Source organism: Loxodonta africana, chromosome 4 (assembly GCF_030014295.1).
Source record: "Loxodonta africana isolate mLoxAfr1 chromosome 4, mLoxAfr1.hap2, whole genome shotgun sequence".
Lineage (NCBI taxonomy): Eukaryota > Metazoa > Chordata > Mammalia > Proboscidea > Elephantidae > Loxodonta > Loxodonta africana.
Genome location: NC_087345.1, coordinates 97902645 through 97928571, shown reverse-complemented (window position 1 = coordinate 97928571; position 25927 = coordinate 97902645). Strand labels below are relative to the sequence as shown.

Genomic DNA, 25927 nt, shown 5'->3' with positions numbered 1-25927 from the left:
TCTAATTTAGCAGCATGAGGTTGTATATTAATGTTATGTTGTGTATTTTAATCTCTTCTGTTTCTGTGATTCCCTCTCTCAGTTATACTGTTGTTTATTTGTGTCTCTCCTTTGTCTTAATCAGACTTGTCTATTAAACTGACTTTTTCAAATAACCAGCTCTTGGTGCTCCTTTCTAAATCATTAAATTTTTTTAATTTATCTGTATGAATACCTTTTATAATAATCATGTTTTGTTTTTATATTCCATAGTCTTGAATTTAGTGTTTAATGTATTCTCTATATTGATTATTAAAAAGCACAAATATGGTTTGGCAGCATTTTACACATATTTAAATGTAATATTCTCATGTTCATTAAGTTATAAGAACTAAAAGAATGTTTTTAATTTTATCACTTAATTTTATTTTTAGATCATTTTGTCATTAATATTCATTTTGTTTCATTACAGCCAAAGATGTACTCTATAAAAAGTTGTACTTTGGGAAAGTTTTTGAGCTGTGTGTGTATGCAGTCTACCATATTACCAATTTTTGTAAATGTTACATACTTTTTTTAAAATGTACATTTTCTAGTTCTAAATTTGGAACTTTCTAAATATAGGTGTTATATGGTTGATCAAGTGTTTTATCCAAATCCTATGATTATATTCATTTTTGTCTATTAGATCTGTTAAGTTCTAAGACAGTTTTGTTAAATCTCCCACTACAATTCTAGTTTTGCATAACCTTTTTTTTTGAATAATTCTATAGTGCTTCTGTTACATCTTTGTAGAGAATAAAATTGTTATCAATGTATAATAACCCTAGTCATTTAATAAATTTTATCTTGAGCTATGTGTCTAATATCAATATTACCACTCTCACTTTCTTTTTATTTTAATTTTCTTTACTTGTTTTGTTTCTTTCCTTTATTTAAATCCACGATTTTAGGTGTGGCCCTTGTAAGTGGTTAAAACCTGGATTTTATCTTTTTGACCCAATATAAGAATATTTGTCTGGTCATAGGAAAATTAAACCTCTACATTTACAGGGATCACAGATATATTTTGCCTTATTGTGATAGTTTATGTTTTCTCATTATTAATCTTTCTTGTTTTTTCTTTTCTTCCTTTCTTTTATTTTGCTATATGAATCAAGTTTTCTTCCTCTACCTTCAAGAATGTAATCAAATCTACAAACACCTCCAAAAACAATGCTACAAATTTATAGTATACTTTTATTTCTTCTTTGCTCCTATGTTCTATACTTTGTTCAAATAATCTTGAATATTATATTTTTACAGTATGTGTCTGTCTTCTACTTTAAAAAAAATTCTTCCTTTAAATTTTTCCCAGTGAAAAGGTTAGTCTGATATCAGCTACACTGTCATACCCAGAAGCAAAATTAAGTTAGATATCAATAACAAAAAGACAAAGAATCCCAAATGCTTTGAAATTAAGCAATAAACTTTTAAGTAACCCATAAGTCAAAGTCATAGTAATATTAGAAAATATTTTGAGCTGAGCTATAATTTAAAATAGAACATATTAAAATTTGATTCATATAAAACCATGCTGAGGAAAATTTATGGCCTTAAATGTATGTATTAAAAAAAAAATGTATTAGAAAAGAATAAATGATGAAAATCAATAGTTCAAACATTCATCTCAGAAGGGTGAAGAAAGAAAAGCAAATTAAACCTAAAGAAAGTAGTGGAGGAGGGGAAAAAAAAATGTAGAGATAAAGCAATGAAAAAAAGTCAGTGACAAAACAAAGCTAAAGAGAGATTCTTTTAAATGACAATAAAATTTATAAACTCCTAGCAGGCCTGATCAGGAAAAAAGAAATAAGATATAAATTATCAATGTCAAGAATGAAAATGGGGACATCAATACAGATTTCATGGACAATAAGGAAAAAAATGTTATGAAAAACTTTGTCCTGATAAATTTGATGCTGTTTAAAACAGACAATTCCTTTAAATACCCCCAATTTCATGAAAAACTAACATAAGTATACATAGAAAATTTGAGTAGTTTCTACGTCTATTTAAAATTTTAAAGGTGTAATTACAATCTTCCTATGAACATAATTCCAGTGTCAGACAGATTGGAGAATTCTTCTCAATACTTATGGAAATCTTTTACAAAATTATTCCAGTAATTACCAAAAAAAGAAATACATCTTAACACATTTTATAAGGTCAAAATCTGACAAGACATTTAAACACAGGATAATTACACACCAATTTATTTCATAAGCATGAATATAAAAGACTAAACAAAATATTAGCAAATACAATCTACTGATATATAAAAAGAAAAATACATCTCAACCAAGTGAGATTCGTATCAGAAAATTAATGTTGGTTTAACATTTGAAAATTAATCAACGCAATTCACCACATTAACAAAATAAAGGAGAAAAATTAAATGATTATCTTAACAGTTGCAGAAAATTCATTTAATAAAATTCAACCTCCATTAGTTATTTTTTCAAAACTGAGAAATAAAAGATAACTTCCTTTATTTGACATGAGGAACCTAAAAACAAAAACACAATAACAAGAACTGTGGAAAACATCATACTTAATGTTGGAATACCAAAAGCTTTCCCCATGAGATTGGGAAGAAGATAATGATATCAGCTAGCAAACTCCTAGTCCATATTGAATTGGAGGTTCTAGCAAGTGCAATAAGATAAGAAAAAGTAATAAAGGTATAAGAATTAGAAAGAAATACAATTCTCATTATTGGCAAACAATATGATTGTGTACTTGGAAAAACAAAATAATCTACAAATAAACTATTAAATTAATAATTAAAGTAGGAAGGTTTCTCCATAAAGGATCAATGTATAAAACTCAACTGTAATGTTAACAAACAGAAAATTAAATTTAAAATGATGCCACTTAAAGCAGCACCAAAACACCATATACCCAGGTATAAATTAAACAGAAAATGTGCAAGAACTTTGCAAAAAAGATGTAAAACACTGCTGAGAAAAATTAAAGAAGCTCCAATATATTATGTGAATATGTTAATCTACCCCCAAATGTATGTAAAGATTTAATGAGCTCCCAATCAAATCCAAGTTGATTCTAAAATTACATAGAAATGTAAAAAAGCCAAGAATATTCAAGATAATCTTGAAGAAGAGCAACAAATTTGGAAGAGTTACACTACCATACCTAGAATTATTATAAAACCACAGTAATTAAACTGTCATATTGGCAGATGAATAAAAAAATATATACCAATAGAACAGTATAGAGAGTTTGGAAGGAGGCCCACACAAATAGGGTCATTATAGCAAAGGTGGCAATGCAATGCTGAGAGAAAAGGATGGTCCTTTCAATAAACTGTACAGAAAAAACTGGACAGCCATACAGGGAAAAATGACCTTTACACTGATTTCCACTTCATATTTATCACTTATTACACAGGCTATGTGCAATACAGTGATACCCTGTTCCTGAAAACTCAGGTATAGGTTTGGAGACTGGATTCATCTCACTCCACTCTTGATGGCAGCTCCAAAGCTATTCTACCTCTAGACTCTGCTCCAATTCAAAGGAGGCTATGATATTTGAAAGGAAGGAGGAAAAAGTAAAACCCCCTCACTAACTCTCTAAATGGGTTTTCCCTGGATTATGGTAGATTGAGAAAAGGTCACCTGCACTCTTTCTTACTTTCTAAAACTTTTCCGACTTCTCATCCATTACCAGTTGCTGTTGAGTCGATTCTGACTCATGGTGATCCCATGTGTGTCAGAGTAGAACTGTGCTCTAAAGAGTTTTCAGTGGCTGATTTTTCAGAAGCAGGTCACCAGGCCTTTCTTCCAAGATGCCTCTGTGTAGACTCAACGCCAACTTTTCAGTTAGCAACAAAGCACTTTACCATATGTGCCACCCAGGGACTCCCCTTCCAACTTACTGCCCCTTTATAATTTATTACACCTTTCTAGTTTTCAAAATGGTCAGAATTTTCCATACAACTCAGATAAACCTAAAATGAGGAACATTACAAATGTTTTTAATACAGTTAAGTTATAAAATACTTTTGTTCCTAGGGGAATTATTACCAGAGGTATCATTGTATTTGAATAAAAAATGAAACTCCTAGCTAAAAGTTATTTTAAAAGAACTTTGTAATATTTGAATGTCTTTCTTCACTGAGTGTATATGCTGTTCTACCTCTTTAGAGATAGAAAGTGGAGTGAAGACATCCCGGGATCTATAAGATTATCTGTGTTGGGTAGAGTAGGATTCAGTAAAAATGGAAATTATACTTCATATCTCAGTCTTAGAACACATCCACTCAGATATGAAAGGCTCAGCTGCTAACCAAAAGGTTGACGGTTCAAACCCACCAGCCACTCTTCAGAAGTGGCAAGCTGCTTCCGTAAAGATTACAGCCTTAGAAATCCTATGGGACAGTTCTACTTTGCCCTATAGGGTCGCTATGAGTCAGAATCAACAGTACACAACAACAACGGAATACGGATACAGGCAGATTACACCTTGTAAGAGAATAAAACGCTCATTGAATACTTTAATATACAGACAGTATGCAATTAATTTTAATATAAAATATGTCACTTTTTAGTTTCTGAATTTGGCTACTCAAATCAAGCTCTTAATTTTGTGTGTGGGGGGTGGGAAACTCATCTTTTCTAGGTATAGTTTTACCAGTTAGAGAAGTTTAAATCAGCTCTGCCTAAAGTTAAAACAATTTAAGATGGGATCTTAAAATCCAGTATATCCCACAAATTAAATATTTTGGGGGTTTGGAATAAATATTGATATTTCATTGTGTGTGTGTGTGTGTGTGTGTGTGTGTGGTCCCAAGAAAATGTACTGATGTTCTCTTCGATTTCCAGATGCCTAAGTGATTTTGCAAGTCTATTATAGTACTACTCTGTAATCCTATAGGATCACTATGAGTCGGAATCGACTCGATGGTGGTGGGGTTTTTTATTACAGTATACAAGCAATTGCACTCTTTCAAAGAACAAAGAAGTTGTTTTGTTTTGGAAAAAAATACTCCTGAACCTGTTTTTAAGAAAATATTCCCAACTTCAACTTCACCTAATCATCCATGATGCTTTTAGAGATATGTCTATCTGGAGTGACTAAATGGCTCTCAAAGACTCTCAACGCCCTATGATTCTATGAAGTATTCTATCAGGTTTCAGATTTTCCTCTTAAGTCAACAATTTGCTTTCCTAAGCTCATAAAAATCAATAGGAATATTTAGGCCAACAGAGGCTGCCTGGGTAGGAATTTTCAGTGGCTGTATATGTGACCCATTCTCAAACTATCAACAGACAATAAAGGAAAAGCATTGAAGCATGTAAGACAGCTAGAAGTTCTATGCAGACTGTATTTGAAAGAAAGGGAATTAATCACAGGGGAGAGTAAGCTGTCAACACTGCAACATCTGTTTTCTGACATGCTTCATGGGTCATCGTGTGTCCTCTATTGTTCAGTATAAATGCCAGTCAAGGAAGAAGAAAACAGTATTCATGGGTCACCCACTGAGGTGACATTTTGCTCTTTGTGAGCCATTGTTACCTCAAGAGTTCCCAACTGAGGAGAATTTGGAGCCTACCCACCTAGAGAAATTATAAGAACTAACCCATCCCCAAATTCTAGCTATTATAGAAATGCCAAAAGGTTATAAACCTTACTCTCAAGTTTTACTACAAACTTTTTATGGAGAAGCAATTAGAAAAATGAAAGACAAAATATTTCCCCAACTATGAAGACTACAACTAGCTTTATTTACACTACATCACCTTTAATATGCCATGATGACACTATTTAAATAAAGAAGTAAATTCTGAGGAAGAAAACTTCTTCAGTATGAACAAAAAAGTCCAATAGAAGAAAAATATATGACCCTTGCCTTGAAAAGCAATAGCGCTAACCCGGTCAATAGAGTTCTCGGGTTTTTAGGGAAATGTTAAGGCCACTGTGCTGCTCTGAAAGAAGCAGACAGATAAGTTGTCAAGACAGTGGTTGGGAGAATGGGCTCTGATGCCAGACACCCTGGTTTAAATCTTGGATCTGCCACTTACTGTGTAACGTTGGACCCAAAACTTAATCCTATTTTCTTATATATAAAATGGGGATAATAATGGTACCTACCTCCAGGATTGCAGTAAGGATTTAATGAGACTAATACATGCTTAGAAGAGTACCTAACACAGGGTAGGCACTTAATAAGGTATTAACTCATACAATGAAAGGAAAACATTTGAATGCACCTAAGAAATCAGCCAGCTACCACAATACCTGGTATCAGCAAATGTTACATGGTTCTTATTCATGCATTCATTCATTCAGCAAATATTTGTCAGCCATCTATATGGCAGATCCTACATCAAGGACACACGGTACAAAGATAAAGAGACAGAGTCCAGGCCCTCAAAGAGTTTCCTATTTCATCATTTTCCTGAACCAACCTTACTCCCCAGGATGATGATTTGCTATAAATGTGGACCATTTCTTAACGTACAGAATTCCTACATTTCTGCCAAATCTTTATTTTACATCACCAGACATGTTCACACTGTTTTCATGTTTATTAGTTCATACTACTGTACATTATTGAATTTACTTAAAAATGGAGCACAGTTTTTCTTAATGTGATTGAGCAAAACTGCTACAATAGATCTTGAATTCTGACAAGTTGGAGGTTGGAAAGATTTTGTCATATATTTATTTCAGTTACTGGCTAAAAGAAAACAATCAGATACATTTTTTAAATGAAGAAAATATGCATTTTAACCTATTAGAAATGTCAAAAAAAGAGAGAATCAATTTCATTTATTGTTTACCAATAACTAAATTAAATGAAAAATCATACAAACTGTAAATAAGACAGTCATATCAGACTAAATATAAAGGCCCCTCACAAAAATTTATTTGCCTGTAATATATATCATACAGTCTGACCTTATTTTATAAAGGTATGTGGTATTTTATTTCGATAAGTGCAATACCACTTATAAAGCTGCCAAGAGAAAGGTAGAAAAGGTAAACAAATCACCTTTTTGGAAATAATATGTTTTCTCTGAATTTAATTCAGTATATATGAATAATTTTCATAAAGAAAAATACCACAGTTAAAGATGGCTTTCATAATAAACACTGATATGGCCTTTAAAATGAGATGCAAAAAAGTTTTATTTATAATTTAGTTATAATTTTTCAGGAATATATTTTATATCTGGTACTACTAGAAAATAAGTGAGAAAAAGAGTCAGTTTTGACTTTCAATTTTATCACTTTATTCATGTCACTACGAAGCAATAGTACCTGAAAATAGGTGGGCATCATCCATGGATGCTAAGGCTGATGGGTGAAGGTCTGATGAGAAACAGGATATTAGAATAAAATTGGCACAGCTCTCTCATAAAATACTAATTAAAATCAAAGGGAAAAATAGTGGAGAACTAGCAGATCACGAACTTGACTAGGTGATCAAGGTTGACATCATTATCGTAGGATGGGGTGACACAGTATACCCTGAGATGCAGTGAACTGAGAAGAGCCAGTATCATTTCTGTGGTATTCCTGACAAGAATACATAGTCAGGAAGAAACACTGGACACATGTTGAGGGTCATCCTACTGAATGTAAGGCCTATTCTCCTTAAGACCATAAAAGATACTAACCCACTGCCGTTGAGTCAATTCCACCTCATAGCGACCCTATAGGACAGAGCAGAACGGCCCCATACAGTTTCCAAGGAGCAGCTGGTAGACCCAAACTGCCAACCTTTTGATTAGCGGCCTGAGTCCTTAACCACTATGCCACCAGGGATCCATAAAAGATACCAGAGACAGAGAAAGACTGTTTCGGATTGAAGGAGATGATGAAACATGACAATCGAATGCAACATCTCCTCTTGGATAAAATTCCGGATGAAGAAGTGAAAACAGACATTGTTCAGATAGCTGGTGAAATTCGAATAAGGTCTTTCAATTGGATAGTATTGTGGTATCAATGTTGGTTTCCTGATTGGAAGGTTATATACTGGCTATAGAGGAGAGTGTCCTCATTTTAAGAAAATATGCACTAGAGTACTTAGGGATTGATATAGCATCTTTTTTCAGTAAAAGGCTATAGACGAAATACGATGGAACAAATAAGCTTAAAATGTTACCAATTAAGGAATCTGGGTAGAGAAGATGTGGGAGCTCTTTGTTCTGTTCTTAAAACTTTTCTGTAGGTTTAAAACTAAAAAAAAAAAAAAATTTTAATTAATATCAAGCATTAACTTAGGAAAACTGCTGCATATATGACTGAGAGCGAGTTTGCATCCTTAACGTATAAAGAGTTCTTACAAATAAGCAAGAAAAATGACAAGACTGCCATTGAAAAATGGGAAAGGAGGGGGTGGAGCTAAGATGGCAGACTTGCCAGATGCACTAAGCCATCCCTCTGCAACAAAGACCAAAAAAAAAACAAGTAAAACAAATAGAGATGCCAATCCTGGAACCCTAAACCTTAATGGAAAGGATAAAGTATTAGATTGGAAACCACTGAGAAGAAATGGATAGAAAATGGTAAAACAAGTAGTGACATGGAGTGGAGGTTCCTGGCCAATAAGCAAGACACAGCACAGCTGTCTTGGAAGAAAGGCAGCAACCCAGCACAAAGAATTCAAAAAGGCACCTTCACAGAATTCTCAATAGGAGGTAGAGGCACTGTCCCCATAGCTAAGTGAGACCCGTCTGCTGGCTGAAGCCCAAGGAAGTGCCCAGACATTCTCACACAATAATCACAGGACCACGCTCCTATAGCCCCACACCTCTACTGAACAGTGGCAAGAACCACCCCATCATGGCAGCCTCACCCTATTCCTTCCTCCATCTAGATCCATCAACCCCTCACTTTGCCACCCCCTCCTGCCCCTCTCCTCCACCCTGCTGAGTTTTAGGCTCCTGAGCAGGACACCTCAGACCCTTGGGCCCCTCCCTGCCATCTCTGACCCTGCTAGGCATAGTGCCGTGCCCCAAATGGAATCAGCCTGGAACTCCAGAACACTGAACCCCTCTGCGAAGCCTCTGGCCCTGCCCCATTGAGCACCATGCCCTAAGCAAGACCAGCACAGACTCTGGACTGCTGGACCCCTCCCCGCTACCTCTGACCCCACCCTGACAAGTGTCATGCCCCCAAATGAGACCAGCCCAGGCCCCAGGCCACTCCCCATTGCCTCTGGTACCATCCCACTGAGTGCCATGCCCCAAGTGGGACCAGCCCAGACCCCTGGACCTGGGATCCATACTCACTGCCTCCAGCCCCAACCTACCAAGTGCCACACCACCGACCAGAAGGTGCCCAGATATCCAGACCCCTAGACCCCTCTGTAACTCCTCTGGCCCTGCACTGCCACAAGATGATGCCCTGAAGGAAACCGACCTAGTCCCCACCCTCCACCCTGCCAGTCTTGGTTTGCAACACAAATAAATGGCTTATCTCTGTACCTCTCCCCCAGAGCAAAGAATGAAGAAAAATGAAGACCCTAAGGACTATATGGGATACAATCAAGGGCAAAAATTGCATTTGATGGGAATTCCAGAACTGGAGGAGGAAATGGAAAGCACTAGAGGATCAGTGAAGATTTGCTGACAGAAAATGTCCCTAATATCATGAAAGATGAAAAGCTGACCATCCAAGATGCTCAACAGACTCCATATAGGGTAGACCCCAAAAGAAAGTAAAAAACGCACACCATGATCACATTTGCCAAAACCAAACACAAAGAAAGAATCCTGAGGGCAGCTCAAGAAAAACAAAAAGTCACATACAAAGGGAAAACAACAAGACTAAATACTGATTACTTGGCAGAAACTTGGCAAAAAGGCAATAGGAGGACATATATAAAACTTTGGGAAAAAAACTAACAACCAAGAATAATATATCCTGCAAAACTCTGTCTCATATATGATGGTGAAATTAGGGCATTTCCAGATAAATAGAGATTAAGGGACTATGTAAAAACCAAACTTAAAAGGATTACTAAAGGGCGTCCTTTGGTTAGAGAACAAACAACAGCAGGCAAAACCTGAATCTAGGACACAGGTCAGCATTAGCCAGGTATCATCCTAGGTAATGAACTCTCAAGGATTAAAAAAAAAAAAAGAACTAAAAGATTTACAATAGGGAACCAGAGATGTCAATCTGTAAATGAAAACAATGTCAGAACAATAAAAGGGGGAATAAATGTGGAGGGTATAGACCTTTCAAATGGAGAGGAAGTCAAGGTGATATCAAGTAATAAAAGACTGGGTCGAACTTAGGAAAATAAGGGTAAATTTCAAGGTACGCACAAAAATAGTTAACAAACCTACTCATCGAAATACAGAAAAATGTAAAGTTTCAGTAAACACAAAATCTATAAAAATGAAAGAAACAAATTTCACAAACAAAAAGGACTCAGCACAGAAGAGTAAGAGGAACAAAGAAACTGTAAGCACCACAAAAAAAAAAAAAAAAACACTACAAACTGACAGCAATAAATTCAAACCTATCAATAAACACTCTGAACATAAACGGTTTAAATGCACCCATAAAGAGACAGAACAGATTAAAAAAACATGACCTATCAATATGCTGCCTCCAAGAGACACACCGTAGACACAAAAACATCAATATATTAAAAATCAAAGGCTAGAAAAAATATACATCAAGCAAACAGCAACCAAAAAAGACCAGGAGTGGCAATACTAATTTCAGATGAAATAGACTTAAACCAAAATCCACCATAAAAGACAAGGAAGAACTTTATATAATGGTTAAAGGACATCCACCATGATGACATAACCATAATGAATATCTATGCACCCAACAACAGGACTACAAAATTCATAAAACAAATTCTAACAGCACTGAAAAAGAGAAATCAATAGTACCAGAATAATAGTAGGAGATTTCAAAACGTCACTTTCAGTAAAGGACAGAACATCTAGAAAGAAGCTCAACAAACATACAAAAGATCTACAGGCCACAATCAACAAACTTGACCTCACAGATATATATAGAACATTCCACCCAACAGCAGCAAAGTATACATTTTTTCCCAAAGCACATGGAATGTTCTCCAGAACAGACCCACATCCTACACCACAAGGCAACCCTCAGCAAAATCCAAAACACTGAGATAATACAAAGCATCTTCTCTGATCACAATACCATAAAAGTAGAAATTAATAACATGAAAAGCAAAAAAATTTTAAAAAACATGGAAACTGAATAACATCTTGCTTAAAAACTATTAGGAGAAATAAAAGATGGGATCAAAAAATTCCTAGGATCAAATGAGAATGAAAACACATCTAACCAAAACCTCTGGGAAATAGCAAAAGCAGTGCTCAGAGGTAAATTTACAGCAATAAACACACATCAAAAAAGAAGAAACGGAGGCGGGACCTAGATGGCCGAGTTGTCAGATGCTTCCTGTGGTCCCTCTTACAACAAAGACCCGATAAAACAAGTGAATCCATTATATATGACAATCTAGAAGCCCTGAACATCAAAGAAAAAGTTGAGGACTCAGACTGAGTGGCAGTAGGAGGGACAGACAGTTCAGAAACAGCGAGGAGCTGCCAGGCCTGACCTGGTGGGAATTGGCATCTCACAGGCCGAATCTGCTGATGCAGGCATGGTGAAGTAAGCAGTGGCATTCGGGACACATTTTCCACATCAGGAGAGACTGAGTGGCAGAGAGTCTACTCACACCTCCAGAATCAGTGAAAACCAGCACTCAATCAGCAAAAGATAAATACATGCATCTAACCTACCATGCAGATCAAAAAAAGCCCCTTTGACATCTAGATCAATTGGCAAAACAAAGTGTATTAGGAAAACGTTCTGCATCCTACATTGGTGAGTGACGTCTGGGGTCTTAAAAGCACCAAGTGGCCATCTAAGATGCATCAGTTGGTCTCAGCCCACCAGGAACAAAGGAGAATAAAGAACACCAAAGACACAAGGTAATTATGAGCCCAAGAGACAGAAAGGGCCACATAAACCAGAGGCTACATCAGCCTGAGACCAGAAGAACTAGATGGTGCCTGGCTACCACCAATGACGGCTCTGACAGGGAACACGACAGAAAGTCCCTGATAGAGCAGGAGAAAAGTGGGGTGCAGAACTCAAATTCTAGTAAAAAGACCAGACCTGATGGTCTGACCGAGACTGGAGGGATCCCAGAAGACATGGCCCCCCAGACTGGCTGTTAGCCCAGAACTAAAACCATTCCTGAAGCCAACTCTTTAAACATTAGGATGGAATATAAGATATAAAATGATACTGGTGAAGAGTGTGCTTCTTGGGCCACGTAGATACATGAGACTAAAGGGGCAGCTCCTGTCCGGAGGTGATATGAGAAGGCAGAAAAGGACAGGTGTTGGTTGAATGAACAAGAGAAATACAGGGTGGAGAGGAGGAGTGTGCCGTCACATTGTAAGGAGAGCAACTAGGGCCATATAAAAATGTTTGTATAAGTTTTTACATGGGAAGCTGACTTGAATTGTAAACTTTCACTTAAAGAACAGTAAAATAAATAAATAAGAAGAAGAAAGGGCCCAAATCAAAACACTAGCCCTACAACTTGAACAAACAGAAAAAGAAAAGCAAAAGAAGTACACAGTCACCAGAAGAAAAGAAATAATAAAGATCAGGACAGAAATAAGTTAAACAGAAAACAATAGAAAGAATCAACAAAACCAAAAGTTGATTCTTTGAAAGGATCAACAAAACCAAAAGTTGATTCTTTGAAAGGATCAACAAATCATGGAGCATATTGACAAAAGAAAAACAGGAGAAGAAGCAAATTACTTAAATAAAAAATGAGATGGGAGACATTACAACAGCCCCAGCTGAAATAAAAAGGATCGTAACACAGTACTATGCAAAACTGTACTCCAACGAATTTGGAAACCTAGAGGAAATGGACAAACTTCTCAAAAGACACTACCTACCTAAACTAACACAAACTGAGGTAGAAAATGTGAACGAACTCATACCAAAAGAAGAAATTAAAAATGTAATTTTAAAAACTCCCAATGAAAAAAGTCGTGGCCCAGATGGCTTCATTGGGGAATTCTACCAAACATTCAGAGAGCTTGAACCAGTACTATCAAACTATTTCACAACACAGAAAAGGAAGGGATACTTCCCAATTCATTCTATGAAGCCTGCATAACCCTGATACCAAAACCAGGTAAAGACACCACAAAAAAAAAAAAAAAAAATGCTCGTGATTACTAGCTATTAGAGAAATGCAAATCAAAACTACAATGAGATACTGCCTTACTCCGACATTAATGTCATGAATCAAAAAAAAGAAAATAACGAATTTTGGAAGAGTGCAGAGAGACTGCAACTCTTATGCACTGCTGGCAGGAATGCAAAAAGGTAAAACCACTTTGGAAAATAATATGGCGCTTCCTTAAGAAGCTAGAAATAGAAACACCATATGATGCAGCAATCCCACTCCTAGAAATATATACTAGAGAAATAAGAGCCATCACACTAATAGACATATGCACACCCATGTTCACTGCAGTATTATTCACAAGAGCAAAAAGATGAAAACAACCTAAGTGCCCATCAACAGATGAATGGATAAACAAACTATGGTACATATAAAAAAAAACATTATACACAATGGAATACCACACAATGAAAACGAACAATGATGAATCTGTGAAACATCTCAAAATATGGATGAATCTGGAGAGCACTATGCTGAGTGAAATAAGTCAATTACAAAAGGTCAAACTGTACGAGACCACTATTATAAAAACACAAGAAAAGGTTTACACACAGAAAGAAACAATCCTTAATGGTTATGAGGGAGTAGAGAGAGAGGGAAAAACAGTAACTAGATAGTAGATAAGTGGTAACTTTGGTGAAGAGTAAGACAGTACACAATACTGGGGAAGTCAGCACAACTTGACCAAGGCAATGTCACAGAAGCCTCACAGACACATCCAAACTCCCTGAGGCACTAAGTTACTGGGCTGATAGCTGCGGACCATGGTCTCTGGGGACATTTAGCTCAATTGGCATAACATTGTTTATAAATAAAATGTTCTACATTCAACTGTGGTGAGTAGCATCTGGGGTCTTAAAAGCCTGTGAGTGGTCATCTAAGATACATCTATCGGTCCCATCCCATCTGGAGCAAAAGGGAAAGAAGAAATCCAAAGACACAAAGGAAAGATTAGTCCAAAGGCACCACAGCCTTCACCAAACTGAGTCTAAAACAACTAGATGGTGCCTGGCTATCACCACTGGGATCACAATAGAGTCCTGGACTGCGCAGGAGAAAAACATAGAACAAAATTCAAATTCACAAAGAAAGACCAGACTTACTGCTCTGACAGAGACTACAGAAACCCCAAGAGTGTGGCCCCCAGACACCCTTTTAACACAGTACTGCAGTTACCCCTAAAGTTCAGCCAAAGATCAGACAAGTTTACAAAACAAACAATAACACACATGAGGAATGTACTTCATAGTTCAACCATGTATACAAGACTAAATGGGCACACCAGCCCAAAATCAAAGAGGAGAGCGCAGAAGCAACAGGAAAACTGAACGAATGGAGATGGGGAATTCAGGGTGGAGAAGGGGAGAGTACTGAGACATTGCAGGGTTGTAACCAATGTCACAAAACAATTTGTGTATTAATTGTTTAATGAGAAACTAATTTGCTCTGTGAACTTTCACCTAAAGCACAATTTAAAAAAGAAAAGAAAAATGAGAAGAGAAAGGCTATTGAGAAACTATTCACCAATTCATACACACCATAAAAAATATATTTTAAAAAAGCAAAACTATCTCAGGATAGGAAGTCATTTAACCAAAAGAACAAGCTACAAGGAAGAAATCAATTAAAATGACAACCAAATACACACACACACACACACACACGCACACACATAAGACTAAAACTCTGAAATCAGTGTTGTATGAAAAGCAGGCTCTGCCATTTACCAATAACTTAATTAATTTACTTAACCTTCGTGCCTAAGTCATCTCATTTGTGAAATGGGGAAAATAAGAGTTGTTACTTCACAGAATTATTGTGGGATAATGCATTTAATGAAATTATTTTAGCACAAGGATATAAAAAGAAAAAAAAAGCAAAAAACAAAATTAAAAGACCGAGAACAAAACAGAGAAGAACAATTATGCACAGTATGTGGTTAAGCGCTCGACTACTAGCCACGAGTTTGGTGGTTCAAATCTACCCAGAAACACCTCAGAAGACAGGCCGGGAGATCTGCTTCTGAAAGGTCATAGCCTTGAAAACCCTATGGAATAGTTCTCTTCTGCATACATGGGGTCACCATGAGTTGGAATCAACTCAATGGCAATTAACAAAACGACATATGGTAGGTTACTAGCCATAATTATATAAAGAACCCTTGTAAACCATTAAGAAAATAATAATAGAAAAATGCCCACAAAAAATGCATATGGGCAGTAGAATTATTTTTAAAAGTTCAGTCTTGATAATAATCAAAGTAATGCAATATACTATTTCCCAAATCAAAGTGACAAAAACTTACTTAATGTGATAGTGCTCAGTTTTAGCCAGGTACAGTAAAATGGACATTCTCGTACATAGTTTCTGGAACTTTACATTGGTACAAGTTTTCCTGAAGGTAACTGGACAATGTGTATTTTTTTTAACCAGAAAATATACAGGAAAAAAAAAAAAACACAACTACAACCTGTTACCCAACAAATTACACTTCCTGGAATCTGTCCTAAGGAAACTATCAGAGACTGAGCACATACTACATACAAGATACAGTGCTGCTTGTTGCATTAATTATAATTCTGGACAACTGGAAAAGAACCTAAAGATCCAAAAATAGAGGTTAGTCAAAAAAATTTCAGAATATCAATATGATAATATATCACGAAACCAAGAAGTAAATTTTCTAAATATATTTAATGACTTTGGAAATTGAATATGCTATATTTTATCTATTTAGAATGATCACATGATCTCAAAACATATGCATCTAAAAAAAATTAGAAGGAAATAAACTGTTAATAGTTATTCTGGTAAAGTGATTAAGGAAGACTTTATTTTTCCTTTATATTCCCACATTTTTCAAATACTGTACAATGAATATAGATTACTTACAACATTAGAAAAGTCATAAATGTTGCTTTAAAAAACACAGCAAGGGGGAGGAGACAAGAAACTTCAGAACATGGCACCAAGCTTACAACAATGCTGACAGCTGGGTCTTAACAGTCTTATTTGAGAAATTTAGGTTCAAAGAGGGAAAAGGACTTCCCCAGGGTCATCATAAGAGGAAGTGGTATAGCTCAAATTGAAACCTAATAACCCGTTTGGGCTCCGAGTCCTGGCTTGCCCAATGCATCAGGCAGAGCTACTCACGCCCAAGGCTGGGCATATAATATGTTCTAAGTTTTTATAGGTTAATTAATTCATCAGTGCTTGACAATAGAAGCTCAGTGAAAGGTCAGGGTCATAGCATACTGTGCATCACTACAACATAGAGCATTCATCACACTGGAATGTGCTTGTTTCTTCACCCGCCTATTCCCCTACCACCCAAGGGACTCCTAAACATCAGGAACCATGTGTTCCAACTCCTATCGCTCAGGGCCTACCACAATGCTGCAGGGACCTTATGCATTTTCTGAACAAATGAACAAATGCATAATAATCTTTGCAATGATCTTTCAAATCTCTCAATAATTTTTGAAAGAGATTTTCAAAACAATTCTATGGTAATCATACTTACAAATAATAACAATATTAATTAATTTGTTTCTTTTCCAAAATATTACCTTCTGTTAAAGCTTTTTAAAAAGATAGAAACTCCAAAATGAAAAATTGTGATCATTGTTTCACCTGGCCATGAAGTAAAATGAACAAATGTACCCCCTACAAAAAAAAAAAAACCCACTGCCATTGAGTCGATTCCAACTCATAGCGATCCTGTAGGACAGAGTAGAACTGCCCCATAGAGTTCCCAAGAAATGCCTGGCTGCAACCCCAAATGAACTTAAGCAAGTAGGCCCGTGCAAAGAATGGCAGTATCTTATCTTCATATGCAAGGGCACAGACTCATAAAAGTACATTTCTAAAAGGAATTATAAATCTAAAAAGGTTGAAAAACTTAAGGCTCTGTTTTGAGCAAGCACAGCACAGTAGCTGCCAAGAAAAATATGTATTCATGCTTAGAAAATTACTTATTTTTCCTAACATTCAGAATACAAAAATCCTTTTTTACAAAAATAATAATAATAAGTGAAGTTCTCAGAAAAGTAGAAGCTTTAACGGTGCCACATTTAATCTGAAGGCATCATTTACAAAAAAAAGAAAAGAAAGGAAAAGAAATAAGAAAATGTACCTATCTGAAGCACTTACACAGGAGCCCTGCTGGTGCAGTGGTTAAGCACTCAGCTGCTAACTGAAAGGTTGGCAGTCTGATCCCACCAGCTGCTCTGTGGGAGAAGGAAGTGGCAGTGGGCTTCTGTAAAGATTACAGCCTTGGAAACCCTATGGAGCAGTTCTACTCTGTCCTACAGAATCGCTATGAGTTGAAATAGACTTGATGGCATTCAGTTTGTTTGGTTGTGTTTGTTTGTTTGTGTGTGTGTGTGTGTGTGTGTTTGTTTAAAGCACTTATACTTCATAGGAATTGACACATTGGATGGATTTGTTCTTTCTCAAAAACAAAAAGAATTCTGGGCTAACTGAAAAAAAAAATCTTCATTTATGAACAGCTTCTGCATGAAACATGGTATTAGATATTAAATCATTTAATCATAATAAGCTTAGGACTTAAAGGAAATCAGGGAGAGCTACTTGCCCTTACAATTTAGACATGTTAACATCTTCGATAATGCTGAAAATGGAAATAATAAACTCATAAGTGCTGTTCAGAACAAAAGAAAAGAATCAAAATAACATTCTCAAAATTTCATTTACCAGTAAAGAAATATTTATAAAATTCCTTAAATCATTAGAAATATATTTTCTAATGCCAGAATAAATAAGTAGCAAACTGATCACTATCAGCTACATGAGCCAATTATCTCTAGTGAATAATTCATCATTACCACCATTTTAAAAAGGAGCCCTACTGGCGAAAAGGGTTAAGCACTCAGCTGCTAACCAAAAGGGTGGCAGTTCAAACCTACCCAATGGCTCTGGAAGAAAAAGGCCCATAAAAATCCCAGCCAAAAAAATCTTACGGGGCAGTTCTACTCTGTCACATGCAGTCGCTATGAATCGAAAATTACTCAACGGCACCCAACAACAACAACCATTTAAAAAGAAATGAAATGGCAGCAGACAAATGGAAATATTCAAGCAAGAACAAGTCTGTCCTAAAACCCAGGAGCTTTGGTTCTCAGCTGCCTACACGACCACCAAGGACTGGTACTCTAGGTAGATGTAAAGAGCTACAAGATGGATTCGGCAGAAGGGTATTATAATAGCCCAAGAAATCTGGAGCTTGATAATTAGACATGACCAAAATAGTGTGGAGACCTGGAAACATCCCTGGTCCTCTTCATCTCTGTCTAGTGAGGTAAATACCCAAAATGTGAGATGGAAGTAGATATGGGCTGATTAGTCTATGGGTCACAGCGGCAGTAGCCACCTAATTCATTCCGTGGCCCTGCGGGAAGGGTTGAATGCTGACAGGAAAGAAAAGAATGCCTTGCTTCTTCAGCATGACAGATTTGTGCTCTATGAAATAACCTCTATATATTAAAATATGTACTTTTTTCCATTACTTCACCTCTATGAAAATTGGGTACATATAAGAAGTATGAGAAATCCCATTTGCTTGCTGAGTCTTAACTTTAATTCAACTTCTTCAATCAGCGCCTCACCAAGACTGAGAACTCTTGTCATACAGTAACGATATATATATGCTTAACCACATTAGAATACATATTACAACTTTCCTAATAATAAGGGAGGGGTATTAAAATATACATTCAAAATGCATTTTTATTAGAGATAAGTAAAGATACAGAAGCAAACTTCGAGAATAAAAATCTTTTTTTTTAATTATGCAGAACTTGGGGGGGTTGAACATTTAAATTTCTAAATCCTATTACATTTAATGCTCTTTATTAAATAAAGTGCAACCAAAAAGTAAAGACCGTAGTAGCTTTTATGTCAGTCTGTTAATTTTATCCATAATAAACAAAGTCATCTTTTAGTTCAGAACCATTAAGCCAAGCAAATATTGCAAGCAAGTTTAATTTTTACTTACTAATGTCAAGAAAGAGAAATGGCTTAATACATGACAAGTACTCACAAATATGAAGATATATTTTATCAACCTCATACATAAATACATTCTTGCTCACCCAGAATATATAATAATTAATGGTAGGAGAGTAGGGAAAAAAACTCATTTATTTTACCTCAAGTTTATTAATACAGAAGATGATGGCAAACTACAAGACAGTTTTGTATTTATTTGCAAGGCAATTGCCACAAATTATTTCCATGTATGCTATTCGCAAAGCATTTAAAGTTAGACATATAAATAATATTTGTATATGAGGAAAATTCCTAATAACAACATTTAGAGACCCAATTAATATATCTAAAGCCCAAGACTATTTTAAGTAAAGGAGAAATATTATAAACTACAGAATATAATTAAGGTAACTGTACCAAATCTACACCAGGGGATAACAGAAGGATTTTATTTATCCTGGAGAAACTGCAGTTTTGTAAAATATGGACAGAAGAAACACAGTCCTTTTTGACATTTGGCAGACAATTCTGATTTATTCGTACTGATAAATATTCCTTTGCTTTCAATGAGCCTTTACTTTTGCATAATCTTCTTCTACCATCCCTATTCAAATGGATAAATGAACCAGTATCTTGGAATTATTTCTTTAGTCTCTATTCTTTCCTTTTCAAAACAAAATAGTCAGAAAACTATAATGGTGATTTTTTGGAAGTAGATAGCCAGTCCTTTCTTTCAAAGTACCTCTAGATGGACTCAAACTTCTATCCTTTAGGTTAGCAGCCGAGCATGTTAACAGTTTGTACCATCCAGGGGCACCAACATTTAAAGGTAAACATCAATAAATCAGGCTGCCCTGTGAAGGAGCACTATTTCTTCTATTATATGTTACTCATGTTGCCTACAAGCCTGAGTGAGGCGGGCAGAGGCACAGAGTTGTAAGCAAGAAGCTCACCTCATGTCAGTCACCTGACACTGAGGCCTGCCCCTCAAAGCAGAAACCCTCTCAGAGGAAGAGCCCAGTGAACCCGTAGAGATGGGATTTCGCCCTCTCTCACTCTGCCTTCATCAAGAAGAACCCAAGCTTAGAACCCAGTCACCAAGTAAATATAATTAAGACGGCACCCTCCCCTTACACACAGTCCAGAACCTGCGAGGAAACAAACACAAGCGAGGGGCCTGGGATGTTACGCCAGTCCTATAAAGTGAGAGATGGAATAAAACAGAGCCTTCAAGCCCTGGAAGCATGACAGATAAAGTGTTATTAAAAACTTTGTAAGTCAGACTCGTTTTATTTTGTTCTCCATGGATGTTTGCTTGTGTTTGTCCTCTAGTATTTACCAAAGATCCGCAAAGTCCCAGGTTGTCTCACCTCTAATAAGAGAAACCAGGAAAAGAGGTTGCTGCCCACACCTGAACAGGATCATAAAAGCCTTTAGATGCATAAAGAGCTTTACAAACACAAACCCTTTAATCTTCACAACAACCTACGCTTTACTATTATCATCCCCATTTTACAGATGAGGAAATTGAGGCACTGAGAGGTTATGTGACTTGCCCAAGGTCCACATATAGTAAGTAGTGGAGCAAGGATTCAAAATATGAACATGAAGGATCTGTCTTTGTCAGAACTGTGGTTATTCTTTCAAAAAGGAATCATGTTATGCTATTTGGTATTATTTATCAGCAGTTTATGTATATGTCAAATGTCATGAATTAATTTTCTCTTTTTCCTCCCTCTTCTTCTCCCTACTCCCACCAGCTCTTCGAATCATGCTTCTACATATGAAAGAAGCTGGAAAACATGAGACATCATTTTTATTCAACACTACATTCAAGAGCACAGCTCTAACTATTGCAATCTAAGAGGCACACTGAAAAAGAAGTTATCTGTCAGAGATAAAAATTACAAGACTATTAAACTCTAAGGCCAGGCAATTTCCTGAAGAAATAGAATATAGTATTTTTGAGGATACTATGAGTCGGAATCGACTCGACAGCAACAGCTGTGGTTTTTGGTATTCACAAATCAAGATGTATGTTTGACTTTAACATTGAGGAAGATATCTCATGAAGAATTTAGCAATTAATCAATTTGTTTTTGGAATAGTGACATCTGTGTGCTCTTAGCAATCTGAAAAACAGCAGCTCCTTCTGCTTTTAAGCAGATTTCAATTACTTATGTTTGTGATTTTGCATAATGTAGCAAAATTATTCTCATCGTTTTAAACCAACTTGTATATATCCTATCTTATTTTGTTTACTTACTCTTAATGTGCTCTTTTAACCATATCTAACGAAAACAAGAGAAACTCCAGCAGCTCCACTTACCTGTGATCTAAGTGGTGAATGGATAGAATAACTCCTGAATTTAAATGAGTCTGTTTTAGGGTCACCAAAACAGTAAATTCATGTTTATTTCTCAGCTTCTGAAAAAACTGTTCAGCTGCAGCAGTAGATGCTTTTATACTTCTGGGAGTATCTAAAAAAGAAATAAACATACACTAAGAATAGACTAGAATTTGGCTTTTAAAAGCATCTTTTACATACAGCATCCTTCAAGAAGTATTTTCAAGGAATAATAGGTAAATACCAAGTTCCAGGCTCTACTAATAAATCCTTTCAGCAAGACATTATGCTACATACAACACTGGACAGTAAAATCACATGAATTACTGAGTTTGTCATGTGTTTCAGGAATCTTTTTTCAAAAATGTCACCTTTGAGGCAAAGAGTCGAAGAGCTTCATCTGAAGAAGTACACTCCCAAGTTTTCTCCATATGCGCTTCCTACACCCTAGATGCCACAGCCACATCTGTGTCAACAATGAACAAAAAGCTTTACCTCCTAAAATAAGACCTAAAAGACCACGTTAGAGCCATTAAGCTTTTCTGATACCTCATGACAGAAAACTGGATTTAAATCTATACGCCACCTTTCACACTGGTGTCTTTAGCCAGAAGGTTTGCTGTAAATAGATTTTAAAAGATCACTAAAATTAGTCACTCTCAGTCTTCTGTGCAGTGGATGAAGCATTAAGATCAAATTATCTCATTGTATTTGTTGAAAAAAATACATAGGATTTAATTTTAATTCCCATCTCCTTCTCCCCAAGCTTAGAGAAGTCTAGCCAAGGAAGGTTTGCAATGGAGAGGATAAACTTTTACCCTTCATTTCCACGATTTAGGCTTGCACTCCAAACCAGGACCCCGGGAACATGGAGGAAATCAATAAGGATGGAAATAATCCTGGATTTAGAGGGCAGGTATAATCTATTGTTCAAGCCATCTGCTACCTGAGCCTAAGCCTCTCCTACTCATAATGTGTGCAAAGGGCTGATGGGCTCCATCATTTTTTGTGTGTGATCGAATCATCCTCTTCTTTTCTATGTTTTGGCCTTGGTAAATAGCTCTCAATGGAGGAACTACTGGTATTTGGTGGGGAACTGCCCCATGCACTGCAGGACATTTAGCACTCCTGGATCCCTACCCTATGAATGCCAGTGGCACCCATTTCCAGTCATTGTGACAACTAAAAGTATTCCTACACATTTCCAAACATTCCCACGGAAGTGGTAGTAGCAGAAACCTGGTTGAGAACCACAACCTTGGTGAAATAGAGACTGTAGATTAATTCAAAGTTCCCCACTCTTCTAGGCCCATAAATTTATGAAAAAAAATATAATTACCTAGCCTATGTCTGTCACTGGTAAGTCACAGACAAATAAGACATGGAAAAGCCCAGAAGATATTCATAAATTAGCAGAGACAAATAAACCCAATACAATGCAAGAAATGCTCCCACGCAGGTAGACAGAAGGAGAAGTAGTCAACATTATCTGGAGGGAGGGTTCATAAAACAGATGGCATTTGATCAGGAGTTCACCGGATAGGAAGACCATTCCAGTCATAGGAATACCTTGTGAAAAAGCAGAGAAGTATGACATGGCTGAAATCAGTGAGGAAGGGCCATTGCTGGATGGGGCTGTATAGGAAAGGTGGGCTGGATAATGCAAAAGGGCCTTGTATGCCCATGTAATAGACAGCTGTTGTTTCCATCACCATCATCAATTTACCCTACCGGCAATACAACTCAGATTTGTCACAGGGAAATACTCCCTCTCCGCTCTCAATCCATGACTTTATCCAATCAGATAAACACTAACTGCTGTCCACAGTAATTGCATCCAGAAATCATAACCAGTCCAGGGCAATGAAGTCAGAAGCTTCAGGAAAATGAAACTTTCTTGTTGCCAAAAAGAAACTTTCTAATTTCCACTGGAAATTCACATTTTACTATCATGACAATAATCTGCAATTTTTGCCATGGCCAATGAAACAGTATCTCCATAGGCACCATCAGGTATAAAACAGGTAGTAGGGTGGGTTCCAGATAATTCCTCCCAACTCTAAAAGATTCTGCTTCCTCAAGAAGGCATACAAAATGTAATGCTGGGAGAATGACTTAATCTAGTGTTAACTTTTAATCCACTCTAATTTATATGAAAGTGAAGCATTCGCAAACTTCATTATTTCATTTTAATTTGATAGGTTAAAAACAAATTAAAATTAAATTATAAATATTTATTAAGCTTCCCCCTTTCCACACAGGTAGAGCTTGAGCAGCATCCTTTGTCTTGCTGAGCCGGATGGTAGATGCGGATGCAAATAAGAGAAACAGCAAAAGGACTACATTGAATACATAACTGATGATCAACCCACAAGGTGATGCAAGGGTGTGGCCTGGAGAGCTTGAGCTCTGAGAGTCAGAGAACGGGAATTTAGAAATATGTGGCAGCTGCCTTACGAAGGGACACATTAGAGGAGAGATGCTTAAAAACGATTTTTTAATAAGTTTTGTTGTTTGGTATGAAGACAGGTCCTACAGTAAATCTCTAGATTATTCTCCATTGCTTTTGAAGTCAGGTTTGGAGGGAGAGTTGGGAGGCTGTATTATTTTTGTTTTTGCTTTTTCATTTATTTTGTTTGTTTTCAGATAACAAAAGCATGTAGAGATTGGCCTTAGGTGCAAGGAAGAAGCTAAAAAAAAAAAGACTACATTTAAGGATCAGGAAAAATGTAAGACCCCATGGTTGAGAACATGGTGAAGGAACGGTTAAAGGAAGTCATTTTAAAAAACTCATCAATTTGCTTTTTGAAAAAATTTCTCTGATGGCCATGTGAAAGATTATTTACAGAAAGAAAAAAAAAATGGAAGTGGGAAGAACACTTAAGAAGTTTTGGCTACTCAGGTGATCACTAGCATTTATGTTATCTTTCACATATTTTTAAACATCACATTTTTACATCCCTAAACTACCTATCCTAAGTCAAATTGATTTTTTTTTTGTCTTTGACTGATAATGGTAATAGAGAGCTATGGGTCTTAACAAGTGAACACAAGAAACATGGATCCTTAAGTCGAAATGTTTAAGGAAGTGCTTATGGAGCCCTGCAGAGCAGAACCACCCTCCAATCCACCAGGGTGGTAAGTAGGCTTCCAGAGAGCCTCTGTCCTTTGACTAAAAGCTTATCTACTCAAGCTGGGTCACAATTCAGGCCAGGACCCCAGCCCATTACCTTCCTGTTTTGCCCCTCTTTTTTTTTTTTAGGGGTACAGCGACCTGCAGGAAGGAGGGATCTTCCAGTATGGACATAGCCAGCAGAAGCCCCATTCAGCTCATGCTGAAGTGACATGAAAAATAATGCCTTTTTCCATTCTGATTAACCCAGTTCTTTGCAGAGGTTTAAAGCTGGGCTTACGTGACTTGCCCACGTGTAGTGGCATGGGAGGCAATACACAAACCCACTGGGAAGGCGAAAACTGGCCTGATTTACCAAGACCCCAGGATGGTCTCCTCACCTGGCACCCTCAGCCCAGAGGCCCAGGACACAGGTGAAGGTTTTTAAATTGCGTGGATGTGACAAATGAACACCTTCGGGAACTATAAATCATGATCGTATAGTAATTTTCGGCTCTCTGTCAAAAGAACACCATCTCTCACCCACTCTAGCCCTACCCTAATAATATTTAAATTCACTGCTCCCCTTACAAACATGTTTTCAGGAATTCATTGTGCCTGACTCCAGAAAGGACTTGATAGAGGCCTGAACTCTGTGAGCGGCATCAGAACAAACTGGGGCGGGGGGCGGGGGGGAGAACTCAGGAGTTGAGGAGATATTTAGAAAGTAGAATCTAAAGAACTTGGTCCCTAATAAGACACATGCCAAGAGGTCAAGGAAAGGAAAAAAGTTGAGGATGAACCCAAATGTAGCTCAAGAAACTAAATGAAATGTAGTAGGAGTGTATTAGTACCAAGATGGGATTTCAGTTTTAGAAACGCTAAGTTTGAAGTGCTGTGGAATATGCACATGGACATGTCCCGTAGGAGGCTGGCACTAAGAACTGGATCTCACGACAGAGGCCAGGGTTGGCGATATAAATTTAGAAGTCATCAGGACATGGTACCTAAAATCACAGGAATGCCTGAGTAAATAACAGGACTGAGAAGAGGATAAAAGGAAGGACCAAGGAGACACTAAATCTGTAACACAGCGGGGACAACATACACAAGCTTGTGTGTGTGTGTTTGCGTGTGTGTATGTGTGTACGTATACACATATATAATGCTGCACATATGATATGCT

At 36.7% G+C, this 25927-nt stretch overlaps 1 protein-coding gene across 1 annotated transcript in view; it reads right to left on the bottom strand.

The window, feature by feature from the left end:
* The window catches only part of NELL2 (neural EGFL like 2), a 392904-nt gene that overhangs the window by 313694 nt on the left and 53283 nt on the right, over nt 1-25927 (bottom strand). Inside the window, exon 3 of the mRNA XM_010595995.3 lies at nt 21612-21762. Within this exon, the coding sequence (XP_010594297.2) occupies nt 21612-21762 (151 nt within the window). The remainder of the gene's footprint in view (nt 1-21611; nt 21763-25927) is intronic.